This window comes from Anopheles coustani, chromosome X, assembly GCF_943734705.1.
Source record: "Anopheles coustani chromosome X, idAnoCousDA_361_x.2, whole genome shotgun sequence".
Classification (NCBI taxonomy): domain Eukaryota; kingdom Metazoa; phylum Arthropoda; class Insecta; order Diptera; family Culicidae; genus Anopheles; species Anopheles coustani.
In genome coordinates, this window is record NC_071290.1 from 662244 (window position 1) to 688576 (window position 26333).

The window sequence follows — 26333 nt, forward strand, 5'->3', positions numbered from 1 at the left end:
CATCATTGTGCTGCGAAAGGTGGATAGAGGAAAGCTAGCCTGTTTTGTCAGAATCGTTTTTGTTTTTCTGTAGATATTGGGAAATCAAAGTCTTATTCCTATCGATTGTGTGCCAGACGTACCGAACACTTACAAAACCCCTGTCTTCAGCCAAACCTGCTTCGCGAAATGAGTTCTGTTACGCACGCTTCCGCAAGCGTATGGCCCAAAACTACAGTGTGGGCTCCTCCTTTGGAACAAGCAAAACCCTCTCGTGAACTTACGAACTATTTTGCTTCGCGCGAGATTAAACGCTGCACGAAAATCTACCATCAACTGTGTGAGCGATCCCTTTTGCTTCGGGTTGGTGTAGGACGATTACGCGAAAAGGAGTAGTGGAGTGCCACCTAAAGCTGCGAAGGGGCCGGTGAACGTTCGCTTACTTCTTGTTAATTACTGAACGAAAAAAAGTGTTTAATTATATTTACAAATAATACACCTACCAAATACGAATTCCCGGCTCTCTCCGCTCAGCAGCCGCGGTCTGCCCAAGCGGTACTTATCCTAAACTTAAACCTTATGCGCTCTACCTCTATCTCCTTGCCGAAAGGGAAGGCGGTCAAACAATCTAGCGATCTCAAAACGATACGCGATCAATAATCAATCAACGAAACGGAAAGGATGCTAATTCGAACCGTTCCCGCTTGCTTGCTGTCACCCTTAGTCCGCCCACCCCCTCCCCTTCTGCTGGTGCGTTCTTAGTCTTTCACTACTCGGACGTTCGATCTGCCCTCGTCAAAGTGTGTTTAATTTCGTGTTTCAAACAATGCTTTCTCTACAACACCTCAAACAAAACGCGCTTGTAGGGGAGTATTTTTTCAACATCCTGTGCTAGTATAGTGTATGTGTGTATTTGTTGTGTCAGAAAAGGTACAAAAAGAAAAGTGGGAACATTTCTAAGAATGATGATAACATTTTCGATGATGATCGTTGGCTAAACATTTACAAATTCTTGCTTTCCTAGTCTGCTTTACAAAACTAGTCTTGGCCGCTTTTTTATTTTATAGCGAGACGAGGCGTTGCAACACACTTTTATCCTATTTTTTTTGTTTACAATCTGCGAAGGATCGTTGCTTACATATAGAAACGCACTTCCTTGCCAACCAGAACCAGAGTTCCAAATGTGCGATGTATTTATAAAATAAAAAAAGATGAAATACAAACTTGCGCACAACAAATGAAATGTGTCAATACGGATAAAACAATAAAAAATCGCCAACATAGAAAGAGAAAAAAAATATAGTAGTCCATGAAGATCCGCGCTTATAAAAAAGGGAATACAAATTACGTCGTGCAAGCCGCCGTCGTTAACACTGCTTTCGACCGAAAAGCCGAAACCTACTTTCTTTCTGTCGCTCGGAATGTGCCCTGATGGTCATGCTAGTGTACTATTGATTCAACTCTGCTATCGGTGCAGCCTTGCCTGATGCTTTTTCGTGGTTTTGGTTTACGTATATGGATCTCGTTTGTGGTAGTTAGCTGGGAATGTGTAAATGTTCAGCGCTTTTTTTTGGAAAATTTCAATGATAGTTTTTGATAACGAAAGCGAAAAAACAAATCGCGCGCGAGTAAATTGAAGAGTAAACGAAGTGTGTACAAAAAAAAAAATCGTAGATCTCGAGGGCCAAACATAAAAGGAACAGGTCCCGCACAGGAGTGTAACGCCATCCCTCACCATCGTTCCTCTTCCGTTCCCGCGAGCTTGACTAGTCGGCTGCGTTGCGCCAACCATTGCTGTGTCGCCCAGCTAGGAGAGCGTGTGCCGCCGCGTTCACCAACATCGACGAGGAGGTGGTGGAGGTTGGAATTGTTGATGGCGGCGGTGGCAGCGGATTGTGACCACCGGCTCCTCTATCGCTGCCCTTCATTAGCGTCAGTTGCTGTTTCGACGGATAATTTTTACGCGCCACCGGTTGCTGCTGCGGCTGTTGATTGAAGCTGGCACTGCACAGCGGTACGACGACGTTGGTGTTATTGGTGCTGGTGCTGCTGCCGCCGCTGCCGCTGCCACTGCTGCTGCCACTGCTGCTGTTCGCTGCTTTCTTACCGACGCTCTGTGGGTCGCCTAGCATCGCGAATGATGGCAACGGCAATTGTTGCTGCTGTTTGATCGCATTGTTCGTTTGATGACGCAGCAGGAGCGATTGATTGGAGACGATGCCGTTGAGCTGCTGCTGCTGCTGATGCGGCTTAAAGTTGAGACCTTTTCTGGTGCATTTGGCCGTAGTCGTCGTCGTCGTCGTCGTTTTATGGTTGAAAGATGATGTGAGCACTGAAGCAGCATTTAGCACGGACAGGGCGAGTGTACCAGCACCGGACGATGAGGAGGACGATGTGGGCGTCGGAGCGTTGTTCGTCGTCCGGCTAGTGACTGGTGGCGATGGCACGACCAACCCCCCCTTCCTGGTACCGAGTTCGCCCGTCGTTGGTGAATTCGGCGCACATAGCGTTCGTGTCAAGAGTAGCGAACGGCGACCCATTCCTACACCGCTGCGTAGTGAAAAGCTCGCATTAATGCTACTCTTCGCGTTAGATGATGAGGACGATGCCATCGCAGTGGTCGTCGCTCCTGCCGTGCTGACGGTCGCGTTCATTGTGGCCAAGTTCATTGTGGTGGTGAGCGTGGTCACGGAGGTGTTGCTGGTGGTGGTGGTGATGGTAGTGAAAGACGGCATTGCTGGTGGTAGCGGAGGTGGTGGTGGTACGACGCTCGTACTGGAGGAAGGTACAGGCTTCTTACTATTTACAATGCTGCTGTGGTGGAAAAATAGCTAAGACGAGCTCGACTGGTTCATGTTGCCGAACATGCCGGTGGAGAAGGACGTCTGCTGGCCGGCCTGGTTCCCGCCGGCTCCGCCCGAACCGCCCGACCCGCCACCGCCACCACCGCCGCCGCCGCCGCCACCACCAGCACCAGTCGCCCCGGTGCTGCTGTTCTGACCGGCTGCGTGCTGATTTTGCGCGTTCGACGAGCGGTTGTGCTTCGACACTGGCGGCTGCAGATACTCGTGCTTCGCCAGCGCAAACACATCCATCCGATCTTCTTTGCGGTACGCGAGGCAACCGCGAATAAAGCTCTGGAAACGAGAATCAACAACATTAGACATAAGACACACGGAGAATACCAACATAGACGCCAACCAACATACCTTCGCCTCGTTCGATACGGTCGGTTTGTTCGCAAACTGCACCTCGGTCGCCTTCAGGATGGTGTTCTCCTCGAGGATGGTCGCCTGGGACTGGTTGTGGCCGAACGGCTTCTTACCGTACAGACACTGGTAGAAGATCACGCCCACGCTCCAGACGTCCACCTTGGACGAAATCTTCGGCGGGTTCTTCCCAACCACGAAGCACTCCGGTGGCAGATACCTGGCGACGACGACCGGCCGATACACGGAACACGGGCGCAAAATTGGAAACAACAAACGAACAAACAGTTGGAGAATTAGCTTTTCTGCATCGGAATTGGCTTCTTCTGGGTGGGTTTGGATGCAGGGGGGGATGGAAGGGTGAAAATGGTATGGAAGAAAGTGAGAGTTTTCTATCGCAAACAGAAAACATTTCTAATTGTCGCTAGGTAATGGCAAAGTCAGTGTTATATGACTAGACGTAGTAGACTTTACTGCCAGTTTTCAATGAACGTCAAACAGTTACTTTAAATACAATTTTGAAAAACAAATTAAGTATTTTAAACCATTATGTGATTTAGATCATAGAGGATAAAAGGAATCTGCTGTTCACTAGGGTTCGGATTTCGTTGCCTATCCGTTAACGTCAAAACTAAACACTTTGCAGCACTTTACAGGTCAGTTGTCAGAGCGTTACTTTAGTTACTACTTAGGGTCAGGTCAGATCAGGGCAGACAGCTTGATTGTTTGTAGTAGCACGAACGAAATCTAATCAGCGACCGTCGAGCGGAATGCCGAGAGAGGTTGGAAGAAGTAAAGTGGCCCCATATTCCATCGGCATGCGGCGGGGTGGGGGCCCACTGCTTGCTTCGTTGCTCACCAATAAGTTCCAGCACCTTGTGACGTAAGATCCATACCATGGTCGGGATTATAGTTCTCTTCGTCCATCACCTTCGACAGACCAAAGTCAGTGATCTTGATCTCACCGCACACGTTACCCTCGGTCAGCAGAATGTTGCCCGGTTTCAGATCGTAATGGATGATGGGCGGCTTGATCTCGTTGAGATACTTGAGCGCCGAAACGACCTGCGAAGTGATAGATAGATTAGGGTTACTCCGATGTCCCGACCGACACGATTCACGAAAATCCCGCACATACCTGCATGATGATCGAACGGGCCTCCTTCTCCGGGATGGTTTTGTGCTGCTTCAGGTAGAAGTCCAGATCGTGCCCGTCGCAGTACTCCAGCACGGTGCAGAACGAGTTGGCATCGATCTCGAACACGTCGTACAGCTTCACCACACGCGGATGATCCAACGCCTTGTGGATGTTGTACTCCCGGAGCGCGTGTCTAAAGCGAGCGTGAAAGACAAGGGCGGTTCATCAATAGCTGTCGTGCCGGACTGGCAGGGGGGTATATTTACTTGATATAGTTCGCCTTCTTGTCCTCCTTCCAGTCTTTGTTGAGCTGGTGCACCTTACAGGCGACGTATCGCTGCTCCTTCAGGTCGAACGCCTTGTGCACCTCGGAGAAGCCACCCTTACCGAGTAGCATTAGCAGCAGGTACCGATCATTCAGCACTGGATGATTGTTAAACCGCGACTAGAAACGAAAACAGGGGTTAACACTGGGGAAGCGCGCCCCTACTTCATCTACGATGCTAATAATTACCTGATCCTCGTTATGTATCCGCTTCAGCTCGCGGATGTGCAGGTTGCGCTCCCGCTCGAGCTTCTCCATCTCGAGCTGCAGATCGGCGTCCTCCTTCTTTAGCGCGTTCTGGCGCAGCTTCAGGATCTCATCGCACTCGTAGTACTCCTGCAGCGTGAAGATCGAGCTGTTGCTCACGACCGGGTCGGGCTTGAGGAACGTGCTATCGTTGCCGTTATGCAGTGACGATCCGCCGCTCGAGCTACCACTGCTGCCACCGACGCTACCACTGCCGGCCCCGCCACCGCCACCTAGTGAACCGACCCCGCCAGCACCGCCGGATCCGCCGGCCCCTCCGACCCCGCTACCGACGCGATCGGTACCACCAGCACCGCCAGCGGACGCACCGCCCGACGCGGACGAGTTGTTACGCTTGCGGCCACCCTCGCTGTTGGTGGGCCGCTTCTTCATCAGCAGCTTCTTCTGCCGATCGATTTCCTCCCGCTCGGCAGTAATCTCTTCCTGTCGTCTGGGGGCGAAAGGATAGAAAAAGGTCGATCAAAATCTATTCCCCAAACCATTAGCAACTCCGATCAACAAATTGAGGGAGGTAAAGGACGCGCTAATTATCTGAAGGTTCAACCAATCGGATTTGAATCCAGCTGTTGATGGTGTTTACTGAAAAAAGGCTGTACACTTACTTTGCCAGCTCCTGGAAGGCGTAGCCGTCCGTCCAGTTCTCCTGGAACGTCGCACCGACGCGCTGCGTGACGAATTGGCCGAGCCGGAGTCGGTTCTGCATGCACTTCTGGCGCGCCTCCTTCTTCTCGATGTTGCTCTTCTGCTTGAGCAGCTTCTTCACCACCTCGATGCACTTGTTGATGTGGCTCTTGTGCTGCTCGATCGCCTTCTGGTGCACGCTCAGCTGGCACTTCTGCTCGTCTGACAAGCGCGACAGCTCGTCCATGCGCGTCCGGTTGCTCTCGAAGTCGTGGTCCCGCTCGGTGATGTCCGCCTGCGTCAGGTCGGTCTGCACCAGCTTGGTCACCATTAGGGGCGGCGTCGCAGTGGCGGCCGTGGCCTGATGCGAGCTGCCGGCGAACAGGTTGCTGTTGCTGTTGACCCCATCGCCGAGGAGCTGCTGCTTCCCGACGGCTGACGTTCCGCCCATCACCGGCACCAGCGTCGAGGCGGTGGCCGCGCTGGAAGACGACGACGTGAGCGCCGTGGACTGCTGCTGTGTTTGCTGCTGCTGCTGTGTCTGCGATTGCTGTGATTGCTGCAGCTTCTGTGCAATTGACTTTACCGACGACGTCACAACAGCCCCGCCTGGGAGTTGGAGCACGGAATTGTTGTTGTTGTTATTGTTCGTACTACTGACGGGTGTGCTGGTGGACGTGGCCACCGACGTCGTGCTGGTGGGGTTTCCGCCACCGGTCACCTCTACTCCGCTGGTGGTCGATGTGGCACCTCCTCCACCGTTACTGCTACTGTTGCTGCTGGTGCAGGTAATTGTTATCCGCTGGAGGTGAAGGTGCTGCTCACTGCCAACTCCCGTGCCACCATTGTCCCGTTGCTGCTGATGGTTCGTCCCTACCGCTGCTGCGCTTTGACCGGTAGCCGCCGCCACCGCCTGTGTGGAAGCAGGTTGCTGCGAGGTTGGAAGGGGTGGCGTTCCCGATTGGTTTTCGCGCTGCTGGGCGTTCGTCGTGATCGTCGTCTGTGCGCCGGTTGTTGTCGTAGACTGTTGTGCGCCTATCTTCCCGACCACGCCACTTTGCTGCTTGTGCTGCTGCTGGTTCGATGTAGCCGATACGGTGCCCGCACTGGTCACCACCGCTGAAGCCGACGACGCCGACGATGACTGCTGCTGCTGCTGCTTCCGACCACCGAGCAGGTGCTGCGGGATGATGACCAGCGATGAGTACGGCTGACAAACAACGGCGCTGTCGCCACCGGAGTTTTGCCGCAGCACCTGGCCGGTGGCCGAGAGCGCCGGCGAGAGAGGTGTCGCGGCGGACGACGTTGTCGTTGTGGCGACGATCGGCGTCGTCAGAGCTGCCACGGGCCCGGTGGAGGCGGTGGTCGGTCCGGCGGCTGCTGCTGCCGCAGCCACAGCGGCCGCTGCGGCCGCCGCTGCCGAGGTCGCCGGGGAGCCTGGCGACGCAGGAACTAGAACGGTCGGGGAGTTGGTGTTGCCGCCGCCACCGCCGCCCGAACCACCGGACGCCGACGACGAGGACGAGATCGACTGCCGCACGCCGGAGCGTGTTCCGGTGCTACCGACGAACAGATCCTGCTGCTGCTGTTGTTGCTGTTGCTGCTGCAGCAGAACGTTGGTGCTGCTGCTGTTGCTCGCGTTGCCGACGGTGCTGGTGGCGTGGGCGATGATGCTGGAGTTGCTCGAGCTGGCCGTGACTGCTACCGCCGCTACCGAGCCCGCCGGTAGCAGCTGCGTCGTCTGCGACGTGGGAGGATACATCGGATACTGACCGTGGGTGGCGGACTGCTGCTGCTGGTGCGCGTTCGGACTTTTGGTGAGTGCGCGCGACGCCAGGTTGCTGCCTGTGGCCGCATTCGTGCCACCGCTCGCCGCTCCCGCCGCCCCTCCTCCGCCCGGATCGACTTGGGGGGACGAATTGGTTATTGCTCCTAAGGTGCCGCCGCCAGCGGTGTTGTTGTTGCTGCTATTGCTGACCACGACCCCGACAGCGCCACTGGCAGACGTCGTGACGCTGTTGGCGGCGGCGGCGGCGGTGGCGTTGGTGGTGTTGGTGGTGCTGGTGCTGGTAGTCGAGCCGACGGCATAGTGCTGCGTGGCACCCCGTAGCACCGTCGCCACCACTGTCGCCGTTGAATGTTTGAAAAAGTAATCATTTATCTTCTTAGTATCACTTAGCGGCTGCGAAAGCCGCGGGGCCTTAACATTATCTCTACTATCACGCATATGACCTGCGGTGGTTGTGCCACCACCTGCTCCTCCATTTCCTCCTCCTCCTCCTGCTCCCCCCGCAGTTGACGCTCCTCCGCCGGGGCCACCGTTATCGTCCGGTGGTCTCCGTTTTCGCTTCCGATCCGACCCGGACCTGGTTACCTTCTCGACCGGGGTGGCACCCACCAGCCGGGGGGTGTTGTTGTTGGTCGTGGCCCCGGCCGGGAACGCCGGTGTTGCTTGACTGGGTGGTTGAGCTGCCGCCGCCGCACTCACGACGATCGTCTCGAGCTCCTTATCACTAGGCGACGAGCCGGCGCTCATGTTCGAGTCCTGATCCTTGTTGTTGTTATGATGCGACTGCTGCTGGTGATTGTGGTGATTGTGGTGGTTGTGCTGGTGTTGTTGGTGATGCTGCTGCTGCTGCTGCTGGGGGTGGTGTTGGTGGGGATGATGGTGGTGATGCTGCTGCTGCTGATGCAGCGCGTTTCCGGTGCCGGTGATAGGAGGCAACAGCGACGTGGACGCCGAGGCAGTCGTTGTCGTGTTCGTCGGGGTGGCGGACTGCGCGTTGCTGTTGTTGTTGTTGTTGCCACCTCCACCTGTGGCACCGTTACCAAGGGCTCCTCCACTGTTGGCGTTGGCCGTTATGACCGCCGCCGTCTGCTGCTGCAGCTCGCCAGTCGTCACCACCGCCGGCGACACTTGCGGCTGTTGATGAAGCTGCTGGTTGTTGGCGGCGTAATGTTGCTGTGGCTGCTGATGGTGTTGCAGGTGGTGGTGATGAAGATGGTGCTGCTGTTGTTGTTGTTGTTGTTGCTGCTGCTGCTGCTGCTGTTGCTGCTGTTGCTGCTGCTGCTGCTGTTGCTGCTGCTGCTGCTGCTGCTGTTGCTGCTGCTGGAGATGTGGATGATGATGGTGCGGAACGGCTTGGTCAACTTGCTGTACTATGGTTGCCTGTGGTGCCATGTGCAACTGAGTAGCGGCAGACATCTACGGAGGCAGATCAACAAAAAAAAAACAAACTATTATAAAACAGACCAGGAAGGTGGAAATAAAAATAGTCAAACAATAAGCTAACGTCATCCTTAAGATAGAGAAGCAAGCAGAGCGCGAGTTTCGCGAACGTTCGCCAATTCGTTATTTAATTTAATTTATCAAAAAACCACTGTTACCAAACGGCGATGTACACCTCTCGCTGTTTCTAGGATCTGTTCGGCAAGCTATCCATACAAAGGAGAGCTTTAAATGTGGAAGAACAATCGGAAGAAAATGTGCGAAAAAGAGAGCGAGCGAGTGAGAGAGAATGAGAGAACTCACATATAAAAAAAACAGAGAGAGAGAAAGAGAAAGAATGGTAAATCACGAAACCACTTTGCATTTGGTTCGCAACACCCACACAACCACGGTTCGGTTTCCTTGCATTCGCCGTTACACGCAACGTGTGCACTAACCGAAAGGACATCACACTGCGGCGCACACATGCACAAGGCTCGCTGTGGCGCTATCCGTGCACCAATGTGAAGCAGGTCTCGGTCTAACCAATTGAGTCGCACACAAATGCGGCAAGGCTGGCGGCGTTTGCTGTACACACGCTCGCACACTACTATGGCAAGGATGAATTGCGCTCTCCCTCATTTTATTCTGTTTTCTCCCCGTCTCACTCGCTCTTTGCATCTTTCTCTCTCTCTCTCTCTATCTCGCTCTCTCGCTTCCACCCCGTTGTCTTCGATGGTGGATTGAACCCATGTTCTACTTTTATTTTCTTTGATTGATCACATTTAGTTCTTCCACAGTTTGACGTGAGGGAGACAAAAATGGACGACGCGGACACAAACCATCATCAAAATTCGATTCACATTTCTCGACAATGCTGAAACTTTTGACACAATCACTTACACTATATTTCAGCAAAATGGAATATTTCTACACATCGACAGGAAGTCGGCAAGGGGGTCGAGAACGGTTGAAATGAAAATAATTATCGTAGCACCACAGCTTTTCGCAAGCCTACATATTCAAATTATCGCACAGCATGTCCATTCCGTTGAATGCGAATGTACGAATGTATAGGGGTGTGCGTTTGTGTATGTGTGAAGTGTATCGTAGTGTGCGTGGCTGTGTATTTATCAATGTATCAGCTTAAAACTGCACCCCTCCGGATCTACCGGTCCCCCTCTAGCACGCACATTTTCCACTTCGCTCTCACTCCCTCTGGCACTATCAATTGGTCCGGACGGTGGCTTTTATTCCTGTCTTCCGATTTACACAAGGCGAAGCCGAAATCAGCTAATTTAATGCGACCAAAAGATGGTCGACATGTTCGGGATGTTCGGTGTAAAACATTGGCAGGATATATGCGAGACCAGGCAGCGCACTTCACTGCAGCGCGCGATTTTCCACTTGCACCACCACCACACCACACGGCAGAATGGACGACCGACGATGTATTAATCGTGGACAAATTTTCTTTGCCCACACCCCTCCTCCGTCGTGCAAAAAAACCCCCGGGGGTGAAAAATGAAAGCTCGCCCAAGCTCGCCTAAGCCAAGTTTTGCTCCTTTTGGGGTTTTTGATCTATTCACCGTGTGTGCTACACGGGCACTACTACACAATCGGCTGTACCCCGACACGGCTGTGTCCCTTTACAACTGACCGCAGGCTACACACACCAATGCAGTCACGTACACGTACCGGCAATGCCGAGAGAGAGAGAGAGAGAGAGAGAGAGAGAGAGAGAGAGAGAGAGAGAGTGAGAGAGTGTGAGAGAATGAAAAAGAAAAGAGAGCCAGCCAGACAAATAAAAACATGAACTCAGTGGAAAGAAAATTCCGGACGGGAAGGAAACGCACGCACAAAACACAGACCAACCCTTAAGCTGCGGGGTGCAAGCGAACAGGGGTGGCACACATACAGCCATGCGCCCAATTGACCGATCGATCGGTATAATCCAGCACAATGATTCAACGGGCCCTTACAGAAACATACGCACACCACCTAGGCGCTCCTCGTAAACACTGCCTGACCGACCGTATATTGTGAGGAGCCGCCCCATGATGCCTCCCCAAAAACAGCATTGCCCCAGGCCCTGCCTGTCGCTGTTTTGAGTTTTGAGATGTTGCTGGTGTGTTGTCATAGCCCCGCACACATACCATTCGGTTCGGTGTCGGTTTGAATCAACCCTAGAAGCACACATAAAATCACCCCCCAAACACACACACACACACACACATGGTTGGTCAGCTGCATTTCAGGTCCACCTTGTTCCTGCCGTCGTCTTGTGATTTGATAGCATGAAGCATAACGTTGGGCGATAGGGTGATAGTCATGTTGCAGCAGAAAGAAGAACAGCCAGGCTCGCTCAACCTCAACCGCGATCCTTTGACGGGTGGGGTGGGGGATGGGGGTTGGGGTTTGGAGGGTTTAAAAACTGACGCACATTCGAGCGGTTTGGGGGGCGAGAAACATATATCGGCACAAGAACCATGTTTCGAGATGCTCGAGATTTAGAGCGAAAGAACCAGGATTCCGTGCAGGCAGAGGCAGGACAATACGAAACAAGCACATGAACGATGTGGAAACTTGCATGGGAAAATTATCATCACGTGGATATCGCCGAACGAGGGAGGGGGGTGGAAGAATATGGCGATTGTGCGCCGCTGTTGATCGCTGTTGATTGCAGGGCTGGAGGGCTGACATGGTGTGGAGCGCCGAAGTGGAGGGGGGTGTGGGGGGGGGATGGTGCGAGGGTAGACCGAAATAAAAATAAAACACAAATTAAATACACAACACGTACCACCGCAGCAATGCCCAAATCAATATGGCGGCCGAGCGCGGTGGTAACATTGACGGCAACGGCACGCTTTCTTTTCGGTCGATTCGCTGCTGGCGCTGCTGGCGCTGTTGCTGTTGCTGTTGCTGTTGCTGTTGCTGTTGCTGTTGCTGTTGCTGCCGCTTTTGCTTGTGCGGCTTCTGCTACAACATACTTGCGTATCGCCGATGATGACGATGCCGCCGTCGTGCGCACATTCTTTCTTTCGTAACGGCTTGTATTATCACAGTACGGGCCGACGTCGCCGTCGCCGCCACCGCCACCGCCGCCGCCGCCGCCATTACCACCAATACTACTACTGCTACCACCACTTCCGACGGAGCTTTTGCTAGGCATCATTTCCTGCGCCACTACCGACCACCGATGGCGATGCCACACTAAACTGTTACTACTACGGTGGCCCGCCACTGCTGCCACTGCTACTCATCAGCCCCGAACGGCTGATTGGCGCAGTTTTCGAGCAGCAGCAGCAGCAGCAGCGCCAGTACTCAACTTCTGTGTCACCATTCGCGCAGTTTTGTGCCAGTCTACCTTGCCTACTTTTGGTCTCTGCCTTGCTCGGCAATCCCCCGCACAACGGAACGGCCGCGGGGTTTGCTTTTGTTTTGCTCAGTGCAAACACACCACCGACGACGGCATCAATGACAACAACAACAACGGTGGCAGAGTGGTAGCCGCGGTCGCATGCAGTCGGATGCGGCCTCCCCTACCCCCCGGCAGCCGCGCCATCATCCCCCGCGCTCGCAGATCGTCGCGCCACTTCCGCGTGTTTCGCGCCCGCCGCCGCCGCCACAACACCACCACGTTTCCGTTCGGAGGTAAATTAAACCAAAAACAAAAAAAAACGCACACACTCCTGTTCGCAATCTTTGCCACATGCGCTTCGCCGCTGGTCCGGTATGAGTGTTGTGTTTAGCCGCGCGCGCGAGAGATCGATTACACGTGAACTGTGTCCACCAGCGGACTGGCACCGCCGCGCCGAACCAGGCCAAACGCAACCCCGAGCGACCGGGGCGAAAAGATGCGTAATTAAATCTTCTTTAACCTTACGACGTACAGCGCGCTCTTGCTTTTCCCTTTCTTTCGCTTTAGTTCCTTCTCCTCCCGTTTTTTTGTTTTTCCTCTGTCAATGAGACCAGCCGCAAGGAAAATGAAGAAGAAAAAAAAAACAACAAACAAACGGGGGTTGGTGGAAAACTTAGTAGCGTTTTCGATTGAGCCCCTCAGCTGAATAATAACAAGAATACCAGAAACAAAAACACACACACACACACACATATACACAACAAACCCGTCACAGGGGCTCCGCGAACGCTTCTAGACGCGAACTGCGATTCTCGCCCTTGTGAACTCGGTGGTGCCAAGAAAAGCGAGAGAATCCGGCCGGAGATCCGTGTCCTCCTATCGTGTTCGCCGGTGAGTTTGTGTGAGTGGTGGATTTGTTTCCCAGCTGCCCGCTGCTTCCGCTGCCGAACGCAATATCGCTGTGTGGGCCCTCCCCGCGAGAAGCCGCGAGAAGGGAACGGCAAAAAAAAAATAAAATAAAGCGTCAGCCAACGTGCATGCGACGTCGACGCGGGCCGAGTATCGCCGCCATGCTGCACGGGGCTGTAGCTCCCAGCAACCTTCTGCTGCTGCTGCTGCTGCTGCCGACGGTGGCTGCCAGCGGTTTACAAGATTATTCCGCGACATCGTAAAAAGGAACACACTCACACACAATAGAACGAACTCCGCGGACAGTTAGCGCCGTGCCGAACGCGTGTGCAGCGTGTATTCCCATCTGGCACCCGTGGAATCGCATCAGTATGGGTGTGCGGGGAACATAGAAACTTTCCGTGATTGCGATCGAACTTCAGAAATCCCTGATGAAGCTCAGGTGGAAACGTGCGAAGGGCCCGCTGGGATCGAATCGTACCTGCAAAAGGCTGATAGTCCCGGGTAGTTTCAGTCAGAGATGAGGAACCAACTGGTGCTGGAGAAATCAACGTGACAGCCGACATTGAAAAAGCTCAAACTGGTTTTGTACTGTTCTCAAAGATGCGCCCCCACCAACACGCCAAGGTGTATAGATCCCATATCGTACAATCTTTTATTTTTATTTACTAAACATGCATCCAACACCGTTCGTTGTTGGGAAGATGATTGAGAAAAGATGGGAAGAAGAAACGTAACAAAATGTTGGTTCAATTATGACTCGCTAGTTGCTCACCCCTGATGTAAGGTTGTGCCACCTCCGCTACTGTCGCGTAGACACACATACACATACGAGTACACACTAGGGGATGCGAAGCACTGATCTAAATAGACGTCAGCCGCACGCACCAGAGCCACAATACGCCGCGCGGTACTAAAACATGCCGTAGGCCGACGGGCGGCGATGCAACTGGCTGATATTCGGCGAATCGGCATCAACGACACCCAATCGGCGTCCGCGCACATCAACACTCACGCACACCAAACCACCCCACCGACTGGGGTGTGTATGTCGCTCTGGTTGTTGCTCCCCACCCCTGGCACCTGGGTGATCACCACCTAACACTCCCCCATCTCCCCCCCCCCCCCCCCCCCCAGACTACCTCCTAATACCGTCCACTGCATCCCAGGAGAAAATACCACAACATGTGCCAATACATACGTAATGAGAAAGGTAAATGAGTCTAGCGAGAAAAACTGGAGTGAAACATGCCACACCATGCATTTGGGATGACCATTTTCTTTCACCATATTGCTGAGCAGCCATCGAGTGTTGACCACCTCACGGGCGTGTGGACATTATTACCTATCTTTTTTTTTTCCAAACACTCCCAGGTCCGCGTTTTCCATTCCTTATAGCATGGGTAAACAGTGACGCAACATCAATAAAATTTATCCGGGACGAAAGGATATTGTTTTCGCGATGCGACGTCGCGCAACATCTCGAACAGAGCATTGCTCGCGCAGTACAGCACACGCGTATGCTCATGTAGAAAAAGAAAATTTGAATTTGCTTTTCCCTTACGGTATGGCGAAAATGAAAAACTCTATTCAAGCTGCATAAACACGAGAGTAGCAGAACCGAGGCCTCTTGAATATCTTGAGCAACGAAAGTTACAGTAGAACCGAACCCAACATACAATCGTCTTTAAGAAGTCTGGTCCTTATGTCTGGAGAGCACAGAAAGCCATTGCGCAATTCGAAAAAGAGAGCGATAGAGAGAGAGAGCGAGGGAAGTGGAAGGAAACCGGAAGCAAGGGAGAAAGATGGTCTAAAAACCGCCAGCCGCTATCACGGCGACGCAACATAGCACCCGTAGCGAAGGCAGCATAAAATTGACGCAACGCGAAAGAACGAAAAACGACTCGGGAACTTCCCCTTCGGAGAAACGCGACATGTTTCCCGTGGTTCCTTTGCGCCAGAGCGAGATCCAAACACGAATAAGGAAGAAGAGAAGGTGGGGGGGTTCACAGGTAGATGAATGATGGAGAACACGGACGTATTGCAAAATTAGATAACCATAGAGAATGAATATATAGCACAAAACGTTGTTGCAAGAGAGTTGTTTGAAAAAACTGCGTTAAACACCATGCAAATTGGAATGTACGAATAACCGTATTGAGTATCAGTGCCACAAATCCTTACCGATCCCATGGTGCAGCGGGCAAAGGCGAACATCTGATTGCAGGTGGGAATGGTCAATGGTTCGAATCCACCCAATACCCAAGCATATTTGAACAAAACAAAAATATGGCGCCTCTAGTAACTAAGGTCTTCCAAGAAGTGAAACAAAAGTGTATGAATGAATGGGGGTGAATATTGCTTTCGAAATCGAAACCATTACCACTCCACTCCTACCCCCCCCCCCCCCCATCCCCCACCCCCACTACCACTATGTTTTTCTGTCGTTTCGCTCTCTTTCTGCCCAACGACGAGATAGCCTAGGACTTATCACTCGCTCGGGCAAACCGGACGACATTGAGCAATGAGTGAGAGAGAGACCTCGAGAGAGTTCATGCTTTGTTATCGCTACAGTAGTAGTAGTTGGTGAGGAAGAAAGGACAACGAACAAGAAGGTTTTTTGTTTTTGTTTGCAATCGAGCGTGGTGAACAGGAAGCAAGAGGTAGGTACAAGGCAGACGAGGGTTAAAAGATGAGTTGCCTATTCGTATGCGTCACTATTGCTCAGCTATTCGAGCAGTGCATCGTGTCTTCACAATTGTTGGTTATGAATAATTTTCTAATACTAATCTGCAGTCAGCTGACTGTCCACCAACTGTTATCAAGAGGTATGGTGGAGAGCAGCTGGTGAGATGTTTCAACAACCTTTTGGAACCTTCTGTAACCGATGATTTGATTAGTTGACATATATTAAACCAATTAAAAGCGATAGATTCAGCCGGAGACATATGAACCATCCTAGAAAAGCAGAAGAACAGCAAAACGCAAATGCCGCAAGGCAACACCACCAGGGCACGGACACGGTAGCAGTAGCAGCGTAAAAAGGGCATCGAACAAATAGTAAAAAGCATTAGAATCGTATAAAAATAGACGCACCCGAAGGGTCGAGGACGCGCTGGCTTGCCAGTGTAAGTAGCAGCTGTAAAAAATGTAACACACATAATCGACAACCATAAACCATTCAGCTCAAGTGGCCCCTTCTGGAATAGGACAGTGCTCTATACGGTGGTTCTTTTCCGTTTTTCCGCGTTGGGTGTCGTATGGCAAACACATCATATGCTCAAGTACACCATGTGTACGATGTGTTCCACTATCGCACCCCCGCGTCCGCCACCCCATCGCCAACCATGACCGACCTTATTCCTCTAGCACATACACACACTTACGCACACAAATGCCAGCGAAGTGCACGGGCACGGGGAAAAACAACTCCCATCCGTTGCTGTGTCGCACTCGAGTTTTTCGGGAGTTAATGTGTTAAGCAACTGTTCTACCGTTCGTACCGAAAAGCAAAAAAAAAAAAAGGTTTCGCCGGAGAGACGGTTTATTTCTTGATACTTGAGAGCCAGCTGTACATCATGCTTCGCTCCCGGTCGGTCGCTCCACGCTGTCATCGCTTGCACACACCCGGTCCTCATGCACACTACCCGAGTTAAAAAGGACGAAGGGTACAATACACAGAAGGCCATCATTATCTTGCAGCCGAAGCTGCACACACATTTGTCCTTTGTCCTGGTGCAGGTTTTCGCTAACCGGGTGAGTAATACAACAGCGTGTGGTTGTGGTGCGTATGGCATGAAACAAGGAAATTCCCTCACCAGCCTTGCACGAGGGGAAGGAGCAAGAGAGCCAGCGATAGAGAGGGTGAAAGAGAGAAAGAGAGAGCGAGAAAAAGAAAAAAGAGAGAGAGAGTTGTCAAGCAAACGAGGACCCTAACGAGAGGGAAACTGTTCCCAGGCAGGTCCTTAATTTTCTGGTCGACGTGTGTGACACCAGGCAACACGGGTGGTAAGGATGGAAAATTCTCGCATGGAAAAAAGGCTATCCATCGCACTTTCCCGAAAAGCCCGCACCCATACGCACACGCACAAGGTCGAACAGGCCCTAGAACGGCATAAGGAAATGGAGTTGGTAAGACAGAGAGAGAGAGAGACCAGCAGGATACAGGCGTAAAGCGAGCGGTACATACGAGAAAGGATATACTTGTTTTCCAACGCGGCAAGAGACCGGATGCCTCCTTTCTACTATCCTTCCGCCATTGGTGCTATCGGCCCTCAGGTTGGGTATGTTGATTTTAGCCGTTAAATGATTTATCCCTCTGCATAGGAAAAACATACATCTATATGCTTTGAAATCCTAGTCCCACGCTTGCAACGCCGTCCTCTCAATGGTGGAGGTGATGGAAGGAACAGTGCCACTGGTAGTTCTCCATTCGGAATTTCAAAGATTCCCCGGCCGATCACAATGGAAACACATGGAGACACGAAAGGCACACGTCTCTATGCTCTGAACTCTGAACTATTTTTATTGCTATTGATTGAAACCTATCCTGCAGCGAATCAGCTAACTCCACAACACCGGTGGTTCATGGACGGTTCGAGGAGGCCCCGGGTTCCAAAAAAAACTTCCAAAAGGTATCTCCGCTGGTAACAACATTACCCAGAAAGTCCATCCATTTAACACCAAGATAAGACGTACAGACGTGACCTTGTGCACGGGTGAGGCTACAGATATTGGACTCATACTGAAGCGTGGCGTCTTTTGCCCACCATTTGGCCCATTCTTCGGAGCGAAACGGGTTCGAGCAAGACGGGCCCGATACTTAATTTAATTTAACTTCATGGGCCCAAGTCAGAAGAGCATATATATGTGCGTGTGTGTGTGTGTGTTTGGAAATTTTTGTTTGCCGAGGCAGTCGCGTTCGTAAGCCACCAGCACGGGGGAAAAAATAAATAAATAAATAAAACAAATCTAAACCGGAATGAGTGAAGATTGCTGCGTCGATGGTGCGAAGCAAAATAATGTAGGCCTCGCGCGCCTCGGACACAACAAACACACGAAGGCGGCAGGGCGCGCAGCGACGCACTCTCGTCGTCGGAAAGCCCTGAAAGCCGTTGGCAAAAATCTCGGTTTGTTTCTCGGTTATCGGTACAGCGTCCACGAACCGAAAAGCACCACAAGCACCGGGTGTCGTCCCAGGGGTGTGACTGTACATATAAATGTACAGCAGATCGCTGTTTCTAAGCGTACGCACGTACAGCTGACCTGCACACACGACGCTGGCGATGGGTTGCCGCCTCCTGACTGCCTGTGTATAGTCGTGCCGGTTTCGGTCGGTCGGTCGGTCGGTCGGTCGGTCGGCTCGCACTCCTCACCTTTTCGGAAATTTATTTATTTGCGTTTCAAAAAGAAGGCACCAACGCGCGAGTGCGAGGAGGCGATGGTTCCGGGAGCAGCGCAGATACCAGAACTGGGATGGTCTTGGGATGGTAGGACACCACACGGTGTACGGGGGGGCACGGCACGCACCCCTCCACCGGTTCCTCTTCCGTCCCATGCCCGGTCGGGCGACTAGAGCGCGAACGGTTGGTAGGCAACGCAACCGAATCGAACGCAGGGAGAGATGATGCTGCCGGGTGCAGGAGTGGGGGTGGGCGGGGGGGGGGGGGGGGGGGCGATATAGAGACATGGTAACTAGAGGCCCTTTTCGGGGTGAGAGACGACGGATGCGATAAACCTACCGCCGCCGCCTCGTCGACCACAGCAAGTCCGGGTGTATATGATGAGGAGGGTAAGAAGAGGAGCAGGTTCAGACGGTAAGATCGCGGATAGGTTGGAGAGAGGAGGGGGAAGGGGGGCTAGGGAGGGAACATGGTGGGCAAGATAGTGTGCACACGCAGCACGTACTTATAAATATTAACATTGACTCCATGAAGGTTTCGGTGTGGTACATACGAACGAACTCGCGCACACACACGTTCCCTCCCTTATTCTCGCTCTATCGATTGACAGCCACCCCCCCCCTCTCCCTCCCCCTCCACCTCCCAACACTTCGCTCCTAACCCCCTTGGGGGGGGGGGGGGACCCTTTCCAGCGGATTCTATCACTCTCTTTTCTGTCCCTCTCTCCCTCTCGCTGACTTAATCATTGCAGTCCGGTCGATAGGCGATGTCGCCATATCATGATCGTCGGCGCCGCGTTCGGTGGCTTTTCTCTTCCGCGGGCGAAGCCGCCCCACGGCTTGGGAAAAGAAAATGGCAAACACTACAAATGGCAAACAGTGCACCCACCGTACACCGAAAACAAGATGGCCACCATTCACCATTCGTTCACGTTCGAGAGCACAGCCGAACGAAGCTCTGCGTTTGTGTACGTGTGCTTAGTACAATGGGGGACGGGGGACGGGGGGGAGGCTACGCGGGGGTCAAGTAAGCTGAATTAAATAGCCGGCGAGACTTAGGCGAAAAACAAACTAAACCAAGCGCACCTTCCCTAAGCACTCATCCCACCCCATATGCCCTAGTGCTCCTCTTGTGGATTTCCCGTGGAACTCTTTCCATGAGAGCGGCACAATTTCAATGCAAACCCCGTCCAGAATGGAACACGTGGATGGAACGACCCCTTATAGATGGAAGGAATCCAAATTGGATCAACACGGAAGCCCGAGCCAAAACAATCCCCACAACAAGAGCTTGAAGGACACACTCGACTCCTACAGGGTGGAGAATAACCTGCCCGGATGGTAGGATAGATGGATATCGTGTCCCACAGCTGGCTCCTCGGATATCTGGATAGGCTCACTAGCGCAACATCGACTGTGTCTCATTTTTGCATTTCTCTGTTTTCAAGCAGCACACTATATAAAGGCCCGCTCGGAGAAGTTTGGATATAAGCAGATACTGGTTCCGAAGCCTAAACACATGCAATCCTTGGTACAACCCCGGCAGCAGACGCCTTTCTGGATGTACAGCAACCAGCAGTCGCATCCTATTGTTTCTCGAGAGATGGAAAGAAAGGGTACCGCTGTACAGAAGGAGCAGACGTGAGGGACCCTTTGGCATCGGGGAAGACAGAAGATATGATGCCCCGCGGGATAGGACAGGGAGGCATCGCGAGACCACCGATTGCATGACTCGGCGATTTGGGTAAAGTCACAGGCCACGTAGGGTGCATAAATAATGTGGCATGTATCCTTAAAGGAGTCGATGTTGCGAACACACACACACGCACGCAGTGGTGTAGCACCAATTTGACATTCATCGAGAGCACCTGCAACTGCTGCTGTGGTGATGTCCGTAAGACATTCAAGATGTTTCGCAAGTTCGGAGGACTACAACCCATTCGCTGTTCAAACCCCACTTACCCTTAGGACACACGAAGGATGATTTATTACATACACAGACTTCGTTGTGCCGCATAGTGACACACACCGGGCGGGAAAGATAGAGGTGTCTCTCACTGTTTCACATTTCTTTTTTTGTGACTTTCGTGAGGGAAAGCGTCCAAGTCAGGATTTTGGAGGCGTATGCTCGGACACCGAAAGGGGACACATTAATTATTGACCGGGTCTCGATCACCGGTACTTTTCATCAACTCCGGCAACAACTGGGTGCGATGGACGAAAGTCAGGAACCTTAAGGGTCTCTTGAGCACGAGATGCGCCCAAAAGAGAGAAAGAGAGAGAGGGAGAAAGAGTCCGAGAGTGGAGCTTTTCCGTAAACAGCCCCCCCGGCCAATATGGCGGATGGTTATGCAGCAGCATTTAGGGATCATCGAATATGCCAAGCTCCAACGGTCGAAGCGCACACGATGTCGAACATGCCAATAACCTCGTGAAACGGGGTACAGGGCTTGGCCCTAACTGTGATACCGTGTTGACAGCGGGAACGGTATAAACAGCAACAACATGTACCCCTTACGGGACCGCAGACAGGACGATATGGAGAACAGGTACTTGGCGTGAATAAGGTAGGTCCATGAAGAATTAACGGTTAGAGAAGAAACACGCGTGAGATAGAGAGAAGTATAGATCTCGAAATGGTGCATCTATCCACATGCATTCAGAAACTCGAATCCATCAACATCGGAGCCCTGCACTGATTCGGTTCCACTCGGGGTGGGCTTCGCCTAACCATCACCTAGCGACGAGAGGACTCCGACTACCGAACCTCTAGGTGCCCATTATAGGTTGCCGAGCTGTGGATTTGCAGAGTGCTCTCACTTTCGACCGAACCACCAGGCAGCACAAACGTACAAATATATATATTGTAGGCAAATCGCAACGGTTTGGCGAATTGGCGATGGAGCCAATTCTTGAAGCAGGAAAAAGCAGACCGACTGGGAAAGAGTACATAAATAGAAATCACAACGCAAGGCAGGGGGTCTAAAAGTGGAAAATCGCCCAAAAGCAAACTTCTCGCCGCAGTGAAGTTTGGCCTCGCAGCCTTCGCTGGCCGCTCGCAACCAACACAATGGGACGAAAAGGCGCAGAGAGCAAGATGCCGGTCGTACAAAAGTTAACATTAAGAATGCCGTGCTTAAGCTGTCGTCGGTCTGTAGAGTTAGGCCGGGCAAGAATGGGCAGCTTCTGGTTCGCTTTCTTCGTTTCTGGCGTAACAACCTTTGGCAGTCACGGATAGACTTAGCACGGTCTTCCCCGTACAGGGGTGGAGGAGGACCAGTGTTTCGATTACTAATCGAACGAACGCTGCCACTTGTGAATCACTTAATCGCCTCCATGTTTGCGTGACGTACTCGTGTACAACAGAGTCAGTTCCACCGAAATATGAGAACCGTTTTCGACAAACTATCCTGATGCAGAATGCAACCAACACCGAATTCAACGCACTGCATATTATGTACCTACCTATGCCCCACCTTACGCTATGTGCGCCTCGGCTACATCAGGTAAAGAAATATATCGAAAGAAAACTGGTTAGTAGACGACCGGGGCAATGTGTAATAAGGCGCAGGGCCTCTATAATAAATAAATAGCAAAGGCAAAAAACCGTGTGGACCGGAAAGTGAAAGAAGATGCTCGCTCGCTCTCCCTGCGTCGGACCATAGCTCGCAGGGCCGCCACGGTTCCGTTGGAAACGAAGGTGGAAAAAGGACCGGCATAAGACTGGACAGAGGACGACCGAAGGGAAAGCGGGGCACGGCACGGTAGGGGCAAATAAGACCCGCACAGCAACACCCGTTGTTCGGATGCCGCCTCCGAGTTCGCGGCTTGTGAACGGGCAAATTTTCGAGCATGCAAACGCGACCACCGGAGCCCGAAGGCTCCCGCGAGCGAACGGAGATTGGACCGCGCGCACAAGCGAAAGCGAAGATAGAAAGGAGCCAAGAAAGGTCGCCCGGAAAGGTACATAAGCCCGAGGAGGAACACTCGGCGAGCGGTTCTCGGTTCGCTGGGTTTCGCAAAGGGAATTGGACCAGAAATGTTTAGGCCGCCGTGCGCTTCTCACGGCTCCTTCTCCCACCCGGGTCTCGCCTCATCCTGCTCGAACGCTTTAACACGTTCCCTCCGCTCCCTGCACGTTGCTCCACTTCTTTCACCTGTGGAATTTACGAGCGAATCGAATCGAAACCACCACAAACAACGGCAACCACCGAAAGCCTAGCCGTACCTTCGCTAGTTGTACCTTTTAAGAATTCAAAATGGGCGCATGTTTTCCGTCGTAGTCTCCATGCCTTTCGAGAGATTACTTCCAGGCGGCAGCTGCTGTGACGCATTACAACTCTGGTATCCAGCTTTAGCCATAGAGTACTCTGCAACCAACAACCATCGGAGTATCGAGCAGAGTGTTGTTTGAAACGAGATTGAATCATCACTAGGCATCGAAAAGGCTACAAAACTAACTGGCAACAGCATATACAATAGCGCAACGCTACATTCGCGCGGGTTGACGGAGCAGTTATTTTGGGTTCGGTGGAGTATTACAAAAATAACACTAACAAATGGTGTAAGTATGCTGCGAATGGCGAAGCCGATGGCTGTTAAATCTTTCGCCGAGCCGGTAGAGGAGCCGTCGGAGCAGTGCGATGATGATGAACGCCAATGCAGGACACAGACCCGGATGATGACGACGGCGATGATTGTGCCTATACACTCGGGTAAGTAAGTGAAGAACATGGCGGAGGGGGGGGGGGGGGGGGGGAGGTGGGGGTCAAGCTAGACTCGGTATGAACTAACGTCAGACGGCGCCATAGCGCGAAAGAGATGTGGGTACGAAAAATCCAAAGGAGAACCTGCCCGAGCCAAAAAAGGACAACTGGAGCACGTATTAGCCAAAGGGGGAGGGGGAGGGGGAGGGGGTCGGTAAAGGAGATGGAAACAGAACGGAAGCATCCAGAATAGAAAGTAACGTTTTCGGTTTCCGCGAGGGAGGCAGCCTTGCAACCACGATGTGTCTCCTATGGAGCGAGGCGAATCCTCTCCTCTGTTTATTTACATCCAATGGTAACGGGGGAATGGGAGGGGGGGGGGGGGGGGGGGGGGGAGGTGGGTGATGACGGTGTTGCGCGGAGGCTGCCACTGCTACTGAACGCAACAAAAGTACTCAAGTAAGAGATCTGGAGAGACGTTTACAGCCACAACACAACAGGGCCGCAACATTATTTTTGGAAATGGGTAACATTTTCTACCGATGTCGTGCACGGACTGGGCAGACTCGAACCGCGAATCGCACAGAATGTGATTTGAAAGGATCTCCCCACACAATATCTTCGCACCTCGCTCACCCCTCGCCCGCAGCGATGCTAATACTGCTCCCATACAAGTGGATAGTCATTGTCGCCCGTTGTGTTTGTGTGTTCTTTTTCGTTTGTTTTAGTTTCTCAAGGACGAAGCAATTAGCGATCGGTCAACCTAGCGCATGTAGGAGCTGGCGTCGTGAATTTTTCAGAACGGCGTATGATGCAGATATTCTATCCCATAAAAAATGGCCGCCGTCCAAAGCGCTTCCGTTTGCTAGTATCTCCGAACCGCGAACGCAGTGTAAACCAGAGACCCGACCCAACCGAACTCCTACGACATCTTCAATGCGTCATCGATTGCGATCAACTTAAACTCACTAGCATCACAAGCGAGCCTCATAAACGAGGAAGCAAAGGAAAAACACCACGAAGGGAGAAAGCGCGATCGCAAACCGCACGCTCCAATGTGCAAAGTACACGCTCCAATGTGCACATCACCGATGACGTACGTCAGTTTAAGGTTAATCTAACGTCAAAATGTATGAATTACTTGCTGCCGAGTTGTGGCGGTGTTACCATATCCACCCGGAGGTTTCTAACACGACTCAATATCCAAATCTAGCTGTAGGTGTAGGTAAACTTGCAGATATAATTGAGCAGATAACAACCACACACCGATTGAGCGCTGCGGTGTAGCGTACGGTGATTGGATTCGCATGTCTATCTCGATATACTACAACCTAGCTGTACAATATCGAGTATGTTTCAACTTGTGCAAGAAATTCGGAAACTCACAGTGAACTTCAAGGGCATATCGTTGTCATACGATAGATGCAGCTAACAAACGTTTCAATTGCTTAATTCAATGCATATGCTTCAATATCCGATTTAACTTACAAAACTTCTTCCAAGGTGCAGGAAACTGGGACACTAAATGATGAATTTAATACAATTACGAAAAACCCTGTTTAATGGCTTAAAAACTCTTACTGCAACTCTTTTTACAACAAACCCAAGCTTGTAAAAACTTTGTCCAAAGATGTTTGGAAACAAATTAAACGACGCAAAGCAAGATCTTCCGTTCGTTGCTCAACTATTGGACGTTGGATGGAATATTCCACGGGCTGATTGTGTACTGCCGAGAGATAATGACGTTCGGCCGTTCGTTCAACCCTTTACCTTGCCAGCGTTCACCCTCTCAATGACGCGGCGCGATAGGAGTGTGGCTTGGCACAGGTCCATCACCGCTTTTTCAGCATCAATGAAAAGAAATCGCTGTTCTTACACATCGATGGTGCAATCCGCAATGCAAACAAACGACAACAGCATTATCATTGCCGATCAGAAGATACCGCCGTCCGCATCTGCATATAGACGGTTTGAGTGGGAGACTGGGCGCCTCCTCACGCGATGTTTGCTCGAAAAATTTCATCTAATTTCGAGCACAAGAGACTGTTCTTATATCACACCCTGGTCGAGCACACGAACACTTGCTCCTGCCGTTCGAACTGGTTCCATTAGGCCCAGCTGAGCTCACCAGTGGAAACAGCACAAAGATATCGATCAATAACTCGCTGTTCTGCCTGCCATCCTTATGTACACCGCTACTATCAGCAAAAATGCGTCCACCAAACGTACCTATGTTTCCGGTTGCGCAAAAAACGGCTATATAATGTATGTGAACTTTTCTATTACCATCAAAAGGCAAATGTTTGCTGTACCAATGGAAGGAGCTCCTCTTTAGTTTTTGTCCTTTCACTCTCGGTTCGCCTAGACCTAGAACCACCCCCCTACGGGCCGCTAAACACCGTGACGGACACACGCTAAGGAACCAAAGAAAATGGTATATTACACAACGCAGAGCGACGGCACACGTCGCTTCGGCACCGATGTGCCAGCGGCAATGATGTTAGAACAAACCCTTCGAACCAGCCCTGTGAACCAGTTTGATTTTGCTGCCCTTTTTCTTTTTTTTTTTTTGTAAAGGGCCCATATAGCCGTCTACTCCCACACTTCCTCGGAATGTGTGGGACGACACATCACCAGCGGTACTCACGTAGATGTAGTACGCGGAACTCAGCATGTCATCGGGATGCTTGATGGGTTGATACGGTTGCAGGTGATAGTGGAACGGTTGCGGTAGGATCGGAATCGGCTTTAGCTGGAGGTGCAGCTGCTGCTGGTTGAGCTGCTCTTGCAGCTCGCGCTGGTGCTGCTGCTGCAACAGCTGCTGCTCTTGCAGCTCGCGCAACTGCTGCTGTTGCTGCTGCTGCTGCTGGAGCAGTTGCAGCTTTCGCTGCCTCTTGGCCGCGATGTGCCGACTACTGCGTTCCTGCTGATCGGTCTGCATCGCGATGGCCGAATGGTAGCTCGATTTGATCGGTGACAGAGATTTGTGTGATTTTCTTTAAAGGGGCAGGGAAGAAACTGCGGGTTCCTAGGACCACCAAACACACCGACACAAACAACACAGCGCACAAACCCGTTACCCCTTCTCCACACCAGTAAACTTGTTCTGCTAATCACTAAAGATTTGTATTTGATACGTTTTTTCTTTTTCAACACTTATCAACGCACACTGTCGCGAACAACTACACACAGAATGGACTGTTGTTATC

At 51.9% G+C, this 26333-nt stretch overlaps 2 protein-coding genes across 2 annotated transcripts; both read right to left on the reverse strand.

Annotated features, from left to right (window-relative positions):
- Positions 1 to 1745: 1745 nt before the first annotated feature.
- On the reverse strand, positions 1746 to 2633 carry LOC131268755 (uncharacterized protein DDB_G0271670-like). Its single transcript, XM_058271032.1, has one exon. It carries the CDS (start codon positions 2631 to 2633, stop codon positions 1746 to 1748), a length of 888 nt encoding a protein of 295 aa, XP_058127015.1.
- Positions 2634 to 2789: 156 nt separating this feature from the next.
- Positions 2790 to 26070, reverse strand: LOC131268756 (serine/threonine-protein kinase tousled-like 1). The gene is made up of 10 exons (XM_058271033.1): positions 25772 to 26070; positions 8238 to 8744; positions 7651 to 8180; positions 5521 to 7605; positions 4841 to 5348; positions 4593 to 4771; positions 4327 to 4519; positions 4048 to 4253; positions 3189 to 3408; positions 2790 to 3116 (listed from the first exon to the last, which is right to left on the reverse strand). The coding sequence occupies exons 1-10, from the start codon at positions 26063 to 26065 to the stop codon at positions 2811 to 2813; spliced, it is 5028 nt and encodes a 1675-aa protein (XP_058127016.1). The 5' UTR covers positions 26066 to 26070; the 3' UTR covers positions 2790 to 2810.
- Between the last annotated feature and the right edge of the window lie 263 nt (positions 26071 to 26333).